The following is an 11,127-nucleotide window of genomic DNA, read 5'->3' on the forward strand; positions in this document are numbered from 1 at the left end:
TATTTTTTTAAAATAATGGTAAAGTATATAAATTTTAATTATTATAATATGTTTAGATTTGTTTATTATGATTTTAATAAATTCATGTGAGAATTAAAATAATTTTAATTCAGAAAGAAGAATTTCTCCTGTCATGATATTCAAGCTTTTGAATCTTTATCCTTGAATAATCAAACCTTGAATGTGTAAAAAGCCCACTCACAGAACACTTTTACAGAACCATATGGAAAAAGTGAAAGGGACAGAGTTTCAAGCCTATTTTACTCACAAAACAACATCTGTGTTTGATGGCTATCACAGGCATATATATAGATAGGTTTGGACCCATATCCAAGTGTAACTCCTTATAACTTCCCACCATCAGGGAAGTTATAAAGTCCCATGAAAGCACCATATGGGATAGTGAACAGACATTAGTTACCCATTAGTCATTAAACCAATTAATTAGCCATTAAACCAATTAAATACATATAATAAATATATATAATATAATATAAATAAATAAAACAAACATGTGGCATATGGGCCACTTTTTGGATATTCTTATATTCTCTCACTTAGCATATATAACACACGTTGTTGACTGTCTGGTAGCTAACAAACTGATGATGGCCATTAAATAAAAATACCCAAACCTTAGAGGTATAATACACGAATCATGGCGGTTATACTCTATCAATTAAGTATTTCCTTCCATGTATTACATTGTATCACACTCTCAACTTTATGTGGTGTCATTCTTCATGAATAACTTCTAATAAGTTATTCTGGGTCCAATGATCCCTATGGATCAATAGTCCCAATGGACTGTATAGCATCACAAATACTTTAGGTGCACAAAATGATGCTTTTCACTAATAATAATCAAAATGTCATGACAAAACAAAATAAACCAACAACTAGAAAAATTATTGAGCTAACCAATCAGTCTCATGCACTCAACGTGTTTTGAAAACACCTTTATAGAAAGACCTTTGTTTATGGGATCTGCAATCATCATATCGGTACTAATATGTTCAATGCTGACTTCTTACTTCTTAACACGGTCTCGAATAACAAGAAACTTTATGTTAATATGCTTGCTTCGACTACCACTTTTGTTGTTGTTAGAGAAGAAAACCGCAGCCGAATTATCATAGTAAACCTTTAATAGCCTAGAAATTGAATCCACAATTCGAAACCCTATGATAAAATTCCCTAACCAAATAGCCTGTGAGGTTGCTTCAAAGCAGGCTATAAACCCTACTTCCATTATTGACAATGCAATTATCGTCTCTTTGGTGCTCTTCCATGAAACAACACCACCTGTTAGCAGATAGACATATCCTAAAGTGGATTTTCTGGAATCTTGACAACCCGCAAAATCCGAGTCTGAATATCCAACCATCTCAAGACAGTCAACATGCTTGTAAGTAAGCATGTAGTCCTTGGTTCCCTTTAAGTACCTCATGATTTTCTTTGCAGCCTTCCAATGTTCCATTCCTGGATTGCTTTGGTATCTTTCAAGCATCCCAATTGCAGATGCAATGTCAGGTCGTGTACAAAACAGAGCATGCAGACACATAGGGAATGCTAACCATTTGTTCCTTTTCCAAATCATTCTTCAAACATTGACTTAAATTGAATTTGTCACCCTTTAAAAAGGGGTGCTACATTAGGAGTGCAATCCTCATCTTGAATTTCTCCAAAACTCTTTCAATGTAGGCTTTATGAGACAATCCTAATGTCCTTTTGGACCTATTTCTGTGAATCTCTATGCCAATGACATAAGAAACTTCACCCATATCCTTCATTTCAAAATTTTGGGAAAGAAATTGTTTAGTATCATGCAACAATCCCAAATCATTAGATGCAAGCAAAATGTCATCCACATATAGAACTAGAAAAATGTATTTGCTCCTACTAATCTTAAGGTATATACAGTTGTCCACAACATTCTCCGTAAAACCATATGAAGTAATAATATTGTGGAACTTTAAATACCACTGTCGAGAAGCTTGTTTTAGTCCATATATGGATTTCTTGAGCTTGTAAACTAAGTGACTATCTTTATCAGAACAAAAACCTTCAGGTTGGGTCATGTATACTTCTTCCTCAAGATCCCCATTTAAAAATGCCATTTTCACATCCATTTAATGTAGCTCTAAATCAAAATGAGCTACTAATGCCATAATAATTCGAAATGAATCCTTCTTAGAAACCGGAAAAAATGTATTATGATAATCGATGCCTTCTCGTTGAGTGAAACCTTTAGCCACGAGTCTGGCTTTATATCGTTCAACATTGCCATTTGAGTCTTTCTTGGTCTTATAGACCCATTTACAGCCAACCGCTTTAACTACTTTAGGCAACTCGATAATTTCCCAAACTTGATTCTTAGCCATAGATTCCAACTCTTTTTTCATGGCATCATACCATAATTTAGAATCATCCCTATTCATGGCATTGGAAAATGAAACAGGGTCATCTTTAGGTCCAATGTCAAAATCAGACTCCATTGAGTATACAAAATAATCACCAGAAATTGCTAACTTTCTAACTCGTGAGGACCTCCTTAATTCTGTAGTCTCAATTGGGACTTGAGCTACCGGCTCTATGTTGACTTGTTCCTCTTATGGTGAAAGTTCTTAAATTTGTTGATTTTCAAGAATATCGGGTTGATTATCTTGAAAGACAACCAATTCACCTATATTCACGGGTGTTGTATCAGGATCCCGTGATTCCTTCCACTCTATCTTTCGAGGGTAACTCCCACTAGGGTCAACTTCCTCAATAAACTTAGCATTTTTGGCTTCAACAATTCTAAGTGAATTTGAAGGACAATAAAAACTGTAACCCTTGGAGTTTTCCGCATAGCCTATGAAAAAACTACTAACTGTTCTGGGGTCCAATTTCTTTAAATGTGTGTTACACACCCTCACTTCAACTGGACAACCCCAAACGTGTAAGTGTCTTAAACTTGGCTTCCATCCTTTCCATAACTCAAACGGTGTTTTGGGAACAACCTTGGATGGAACCCTGTTTAAGATATACACAGTGGTTTTCAAAGCTTCACTCCATAAATTTATAAACACATTAGAATAACTAAGCATGCTCCTTACCATCTCCATAAGTGTTCAGTTCCTTCTTTCAGCAACACCATTTTGTTGTGGTGTGCCAGGCATTGAATATTGTGCAATAATGCCTTCTTCGTTAAGGAACTTAGCAAATGGACCTAGTAATTGTCCCAATTCTGTGTGCCTCCCATAATATTCTCCACCCCTGTCTGATCTCACAATTTTAATTTTCTTTTCTGTTTGTTTCTCTACCTCTACTTTATAAACTTTAAAGGCATCAAGTGCCTCGACCTTATCAAACAATAGGTAGAGATACATGTATCGTGTGAAGTCATCAATAAATGAGATAAAATATCTCTGACCATTCAGACAAAGTGAAGTAAATAGTTCACAAATATCAGTGTGTATGATTCCAAGAATTTCCTCACTCCTTTTGACGCCTTTACTGGTCTTGTTGGTCAGCTTCCCCTTTATACAGTCCACACAAGTACCAAAGTTGTTAAAATCAAGAGTCGAAAGGACTTCATCAGTAACCAATCTCTTTATTCTCTCAATGGAGATATGTCCCAATCCCCTATGCCAAAGAATAGAGGAGGACTCATCAACAATATTACGCTTAATGCCAATATCATCATGCAAGGTTAAAAGATTTTGTTCAAAAACAGGATCCAGATTTAATTTGTGCAAACTATTAATTAAAGTACCAAATCCTACAGAAACAGAGTCTTTAAACAAACTAAAATTTGCACCAACAAACTGAAATTCAAATCCAAACGGTACTAATCTAGAAATAGAAATTAAGTTTTTTGAAAAAAATGGAATGTAAAATGCGTTTTCAAGATCCAAAACAAAGCCATTTTTTAAAACAAGTCGGAAAGTTCCAACAGCTTCGACGTGCGAACGCATCCCATTGCCTGAATAGATGCCTTGTTCACTTCCTGTCGGTTTCCTTAGGTTGAGGAAGCCTTGCATGGTATTAGCAATGTGAATTGTAGAAACCCGAATCAATCCCCCAATCATATTGATGAGTATTAATAAAATTAGATTCATAACACACAAGAGATATGAGATTACCTTTCTTCTCAATCTCGAAGGACTTAAGACGAGCTGCAATGTCCTTCATTTCCATAATGTGCTCACGCACACTCCTAGAATTGTTATGCTTCATTCCTGATAGTTTGTTCATTAGGGTGCTTGCCAATACTTTGTCAGAACTAACAAATTGCTCTTCAATAGCCTTCATGTAGTTCTTGACCTTATTAGATAGTGGGATTGAGCCCCTAATGCTCTGGCTAATATGTGACTTTATGAGCATTAGGCTTAAACGATTGGATCGCTCCCACTTATCATAAGTACTCTTTTCTACAGCGGAACTCTCGTCTGTGGGTTCAGGAGATTCATCCACATGGAGTGCCAGATCGAGGTCCATGCACCCTAATGTGAGAAGGATTTTGCCCTTCCAGTCCGAAAAATTATCACCGTTCAAGAATGGAATACGAGAAGACTCATTAGATAGTACAGAGGTAGAAATCGCTGTAATTACCAAGAACATTATTAATGCTTTGAAACAATAGCTATAGTCTAAATCAACCAATGTCAAATTCAGTAACAAATTTAAACATTCATGTGGATAGATGTCACTAAAATGTATTAGATTTGCTATTACTTTATAATAAGACTAATGGGTTCCGAAATATGTAAGGAAAAGAAAACTCATACCTGTGGGTTTAGAGTGTTCAATCCCTTTAATACCCAATCCATTATCTTATTCCAATTAAATTTCATAAATAATTACTTTCCTGTGGGACCAAGAAATTATTTATAAAACATAATTGCAATGCAAAAATGCCAAATTAATTTTTAACTTTATGTGATCAAAGTATTGAGGATCACATCTTTATGTCTTAAGATGCTGTGGCTACTCTTAAAACAGAATGAAATTTTTAAATATGGCATAATTTATTAATGTGAGCAAATCCTTATAGTCGCAACAAATACATAATCTTTCAATGCATATAATGTATAATGCATACAATCAGAGTAATATCACATGAAAAATTCCAAGACCAAACACATGTAATTCAACCTTATACTAGAATTTGCTTAAAAATTGGACCAAAATAAATTCCATAAGTCCAACACATAGTGTATTCATACTCTTATTTCACATGAATTTTCAATGCATAAATAATTACTTTAATGCATGTAATATAATATTACATTATTTTAGATAACATGCCAATGAATCTCAAAAATTAAAAAAACTAAAAGAACATGTTATAATTCATTGTATGAGATTTAATTGAATTTACTTACTATTTAAACATGTAACGATAATAAACAAAACATCCTTAACAGCATGTTAAAATTTCTTTATGAAAATTCTAGAAATAAATTCAAGTTTTTCATGCCTTTTTTTAAAATAAACCAAATAAATCCAAATAAAAGTATGAGAATTTATAGATTTTATACAGAATCAGATTAAATATTTTGCTTTTTAAGGTGTGTGTCAAAAATAATAGTTAATGACACACAACAAGTCTTCTAAATAAAATAGAATTACAGTAGGAGAAAATTCTAAATAAATGTAAATACCACTAGCACAAATCATGATGGACTCTACTATTGCAACAGTGCTTCCTTTTCTTTAATAGTGATATTCAAAAGTTATGCAATATAAATTACTCATTCTGATTCTACAATGATTCTGAATTGTTAAATTTTATGGTGTGAATTAATATATAAATATCACATGTATAGAATAGGCTTGATTCGATTCACGAAATTGATAATAGTTTGATGGAAGAATTTGAAATAAAAACTAAACAACATAACAGAAGGTTGGTTCTGATACCAATTGTGAGAATTAAAATAATTTTAATTCAAAAAGAAGAATACCTCCTGCCATGATGTTCAAGCCTTTGAATCTTTATCCTTGAATGATCAAACCTTGAATGTGTAAAAAGCCCACTCACAGAACACTTTTACAAAACCATATGGGAAAAGTGAAAGGGACAAAGTTTCAAACCTATTCTATTCACAAAACAACGTCTGTGTTTGATGACTATCATAGGCATATATATAAATAGGCTTGGATCCATATCCAAGTGTAACTCCTTATAACTTCCCACCATTAGAGAAGTTGTAAAGTCCTATGAAAGCACCACATGAGATAGTGAACCGACATTAGTTACCCATTAGTTATTAAACCAATTAATTAGTCATTAAACTAATTAAATATATAATAAATATATATAATATAATATAAATAAATAAAACAAATTTGTGACATATGGGTTACTTTATAGATATTATTACATTTCGAGTTAAAGTTCAAACATAATAAAAATTTAACTAGACGAATTTAAACAAATCCTTATCAAATTGAGCTCGAATTTATTCAAGAACAATTTCATTCTTTGGTAGGCTTACTCCTATCTCCCAAGTCTTGTAGAAGAAGCTCAGAAGCACACAAATTTGAAAGCGTGTGGGTAGGATGCATGAAGTCAAGACACCGATCTCATTCCAAGTGTTGGATTGGATAAGTCATTACTTCTCTAGCAAGATTTATTGTTACTATATAGAAAGTCGAAACGTCGAGAAGTTAACCCAAAGTGTTGTGACATTTTGATAAGATTTTAGTTTTAGGGTCAACTTCTAGGAGTTTGGTCCTAGAACGGCTCTTTAAGTATTGGATGAATCGTATCTAAGGTTTGGATGTGGGGTCGAATTCTGGCAACTATAATAAAATATCAAATTGTCCCAAACTCTCAAACTTCAAAAGTATTTTCAAAATATACAACCAAACAAATTAAAAAAATTTCTAAACTTTCTCTCCCAAAATTTTTTTTTTCAAAATTTATTTCAAAACACAAACCAAAAACATGTGATAGTGTGTAAGAAGAAATTTGTGTTTTTCATATATGAGTTTACTTGAATAAATATATATACGTCCATGTTATCCTTAATAGTCATTTTATTTGAATCTACTATTGTCATATAAATTTAATTATTAAATAATATGTACTAATAGAATTTATGATATGTAAATACAACCTCCAAAAAAATTAAGATAACTGGTCAACAGTTTAAAAATATCAAAATACCCTTACTTTTAAAATTCGGGTGGTTAGAATATGCAATCAAGAAATTAGAGTCTAATACTTATTAGTATTCACACTACTCAACACAAAGAAACCTTTGACTGTTTCTTTGAAATTAAAGTTAAATCTTGTCTAATACTCAACATTTATAGAATTTCGAAATTGTATATTCTCTCTGTTCTAAAATATTAATCTTTTATTTCATTTTTTATTATCCTAAAATATTAGTCGCTTTTCAAAAATTAAGGACAAAAATAATATAAATTTCCTATTTTGTCCTTATTTTTTCAATTCATTAACAACATAAAAAGTACAATTATCACAATTGATATTCCAAAAAAAATGTATTATCAAAGGGTAATTTTGAAAAATTAATTTTTTAAAAGTGCAATAACTATATAACCAAAAAAAAATTTAGATTTCCCAAAAGAAATCATTATTTTGGAACAAAGGGAGTATAAAAAATCTTGTAAGTCTCCGTTTGGGAAGTGGGTTGGCTTTTTGGCTTTTTGGCTTTTTTGGCTATTTTAGCCTGGGCTAAAAAGTTTGGTTTGGGAAGGGCTTTTTGGCTTTTTTGGCTTTTTTTGTGAGAGAAGAATGTAATGATTATGGGTTGGATGTGATATTTTGTTTTTTGTGCCGAAAATAGTCTATTTTGTCTTTTGTGGCTAAAATAGCCAAAAAAACCTCGTTTAGCTCTTGCCAAACGGAGCCTAAGTCTCAATTAAGGCCTCATTTGGGAACATGTTTTTTTAGTAACTTTTTGACTTTTTGGCTAAAATGTGATGTAAAAAAAATTAGTATGTTTGAGATGACTTTTTGATTTTTTACGAAAAGATGTGCAAAAAGTAGAAAGAAAAGAGAATCTTTGACTTTTTGATATGGGTTGTTGGCTTTTTGATTTTTTTAATAACTTTTTAATTTTTTTGACTAAAAAACCACTTGCCAAACGGGGCTTACAACTTTGAAAGGTATCTTCCTCAAATTGTATACAAAAAGTCTTGTAAGTCTCAATCAAATATTAATAACTTTGAAAGGTATCTTCCAAATTACTAAAGTTTAAATTGGGATTGGTTAAAGGGCAAAAATATATTTCCTATATAAGGAGAGCAAAATATATTTCCCAATAAGAAGGATAGCAAAATATATTTCCCAATCAAAGTATAGTTTTGGGAAAATGGCCTCAAAGCGTCCAAAAATCACTGTAGTGGCTAGAATTGTGACCTTGATTTCACTAGTAATATCACTGGCCATCATGAGAAGCAACCGTCCCACCTTGGGTGTGTATTTCATTGATTACAAGAAAATTGGCAGCTATGAGTATGCAATCTTTCTCTCTCTCTCTCTCAATATATATATATATATATAATATACATACAATTATAGAAAAAATATTGTGTGATTCAAGTTTGTCCTTCAATTTGTCACATTATACAAATTGGTCCAATTAATATTAGTTAAAATTTTAGGCTTAAATCAAGAGCAAAATAATTTGTTCAAAATATAATAAATCGTTTTAAATTGGTCACTAACCCCTTAATCATTTTAAGAAAAAAAAATGAAATATTTTACTTATTGATTTCAATTCACTTTTTAAAGTGGCGTTATCAATTAGATTAAGTTGGCATAATACCAAAATTTTAAGGGTAAAAATAGCCCTCAATCATTTTGAAGAGATTGAGTGAACTATTTCACTCATTGATTTTAGTCCATTTTTTGAAGGGGCGTTAGCAGTTGGACTACATTTATATAATGTGAAAAATTAAAGAATGAAATATATGCAATTTGAATTACAAATATCTAATTGACACAACAAAGAAACCACATGCAATTTTCTCATAATCATATATAGATTTTCTTTCTCTCTCTCTCTAATATTGTAGGTTGGATAATCTCTAATGGCAGGTACATGCTTGTTAGTATAATAGTGGGGATTGCCTACAACTTGTTGCAGACTCCATTTGCGGCCTACTATGCGATAAGAGGGAAAAGAATCATAAACAACACTAAATTTCTCCTGTTTGAGTTCTATGGAGACAAGGTCAACTATACTTTCAACTTATCATTTGTTTATGAATCTTCTAATTGTGGAGGTGCACCCAGAAAGATTAAAATTGTTTAGATTTTGCAGGCTCAAACAAAGATTACATAGATTGAAGGGTCAAAATGCTTATTTATATATATATATATATATATATATTCCAAATTTTATGAGAAATATTTTTTTGAAATTTGGGAGCCAATATGAAATCATATATTTAAATTGTGGAGCACCAAAAAAAGATTACATAGATTTTGAGAGCTAAAATATTGGTTTCGTTAATAATTTCTCAACTTTGTAAGGGGCTAAAATGTAATTTTCATGATAGGAAACATCTTCTTTGCAGTTGGGCTCGTGACTAGACCGATGTAGTCTAGCTTTTTGGATGCACAATAGGGCATGTTAAGATAATCTGAGTCACTCATCTTTACCTTCATTTGTGTAGATGATTTAAAAAAAGAGAGAGAAGAAGAAGAAAGAAATCAAATTATGTAAATAATTTTATTTATCTTTAAAAAAAAATAATAAAAAAAAAGATCTAGGATTGGACCAATGTAATCACAAAATTTGATTGCTATTATTTCATTTGAACTCATGTTGGTGTCATTTTAGACACCCATAACTAATGTGCATATGGTTGAGTTTAGAGTGTATATATATATATATATTTTTTCTTTATAAACTATTATTCTGCATTGTTCACTATAGTTTCTTTTATTAAATAAGATTTTATAAACTTTGAATTTGATGAGCCAACTCTTCTATTTGGCTATATTTCAATCATAAAATCAAACATACAACGTAACTTACCCTCAAGAAGTTAATCTGGTGGTCAAAGCTTGGGATTTAGAGGCGTGCTGTCTCAGATTTGAAATTTCTTAAGTGTAAACAATTTCTTGAAATCAGTCATACGAGACTTTTGCCTTGTCCTAGCTTTGGTTGATCTACTAGATTAGTTAATCTAACAGGCTGGATACCAAGTTATCATAAAAAAAAAACTAGACGTAGCTTTGATTGATCTGCCAGATTAGTCGATCCAATAGGTTAAATACCGAGTTATTAAAAAAAAAAAAAAAAAAGAGAACTCATCTCATATAAATAAGTTGTGTTCAATTTTGTAATCAATTTATGTGTTCTTAATTTTTTATTTTTTATTTTTTTATTTTTGAGTTAATAAGTGAAAGTAGATTTGGGCAGGTCGTATTGTGCATATTAGCAACTGCAGTTGGTGCGGCCTTGGGAGTATCTACAGATATTAAGAGACTATCAGATCGTGACAAAGGTATTCCAAACGATGTTCGATCGAAGTATGATGAATTTTATAGCATGGCCTTTGTCTCAGCTGGTTTCCTTTTCGTCGGATTCATTACTTCTGGAATTTCTTCAATCACATCATCGTTTGCTGTCACTAAAGAAGAATAACTTCAACCACATAACCAAATATAATCTCAAAATATGTCAAGTTATTAATGAAATAATTTAAATTCGTGAGTTTATGTGTTTGTGATTTCTGTTGTATTTGATTACATTGCAGTGCAATCGATTGGGCTAGTTTGGTTGGCCACTTGTGTATCATTGCCAAAGGCAAAGATTATTATTTCTCCTACTTTGATTTAAAATGTAATTTTCAATCAGATTATCAAATTTGAGATAATTTTGAACTCGCCCTCAATTTGACTTCTTCCTCATCATTTGCCGGTCTAATTGTTCCAAAAAAATTTTAGCTACTTGTTCTACATCATGTATTTATTTTATTTTGAAATGCATAATACTTCCAATATAAATGTTCCAAAATGTTATGGCTGAGACAATTGCAAACTAGCTCCTGGAAGGCTGATATATATATATATATATATATATATTTGGTAATTTGTGAAAATTCCAAATGATTACGAGCAAACTAGCTCACCCTCTTCCTCTGTTTTCT

The 11,127-nt window shown here is 31.6% G+C and overlaps 1 protein-coding gene across 1 annotated transcript; it reads left to right on the forward strand.

Annotated features, from left to right (window-relative positions):
- The first annotated feature begins 8,148 nt into the window (after positions 1 to 8,148).
- On the forward strand, positions 8,149 to 10,854 carry LOC114303246 (CASP-like protein 4D1). Its single transcript, XM_028248373.2, has 3 exons — positions 8,149 to 8,479; positions 9,065 to 9,200; positions 10,398 to 10,854. The coding sequence occupies exons 1-3, from the start codon at positions 8,337 to 8,339 to the stop codon at positions 10,620 to 10,622; spliced, it is 504 nt and encodes a 167-aa protein (XP_028104174.2). The 5' UTR covers positions 8,149 to 8,336; the 3' UTR covers positions 10,623 to 10,854.
- Positions 10,855 to 11,127: the final 273 nt, after the last annotated feature.

This window comes from Camellia sinensis, chromosome 11, assembly GCF_055761805.1.
Source record: "Camellia sinensis isolate YWXY chromosome 11, ASM5576180v1, whole genome shotgun sequence".
Taxonomy (NCBI): Eukaryota; Viridiplantae; Streptophyta; class Magnoliopsida; order Ericales; family Theaceae; genus Camellia; species Camellia sinensis.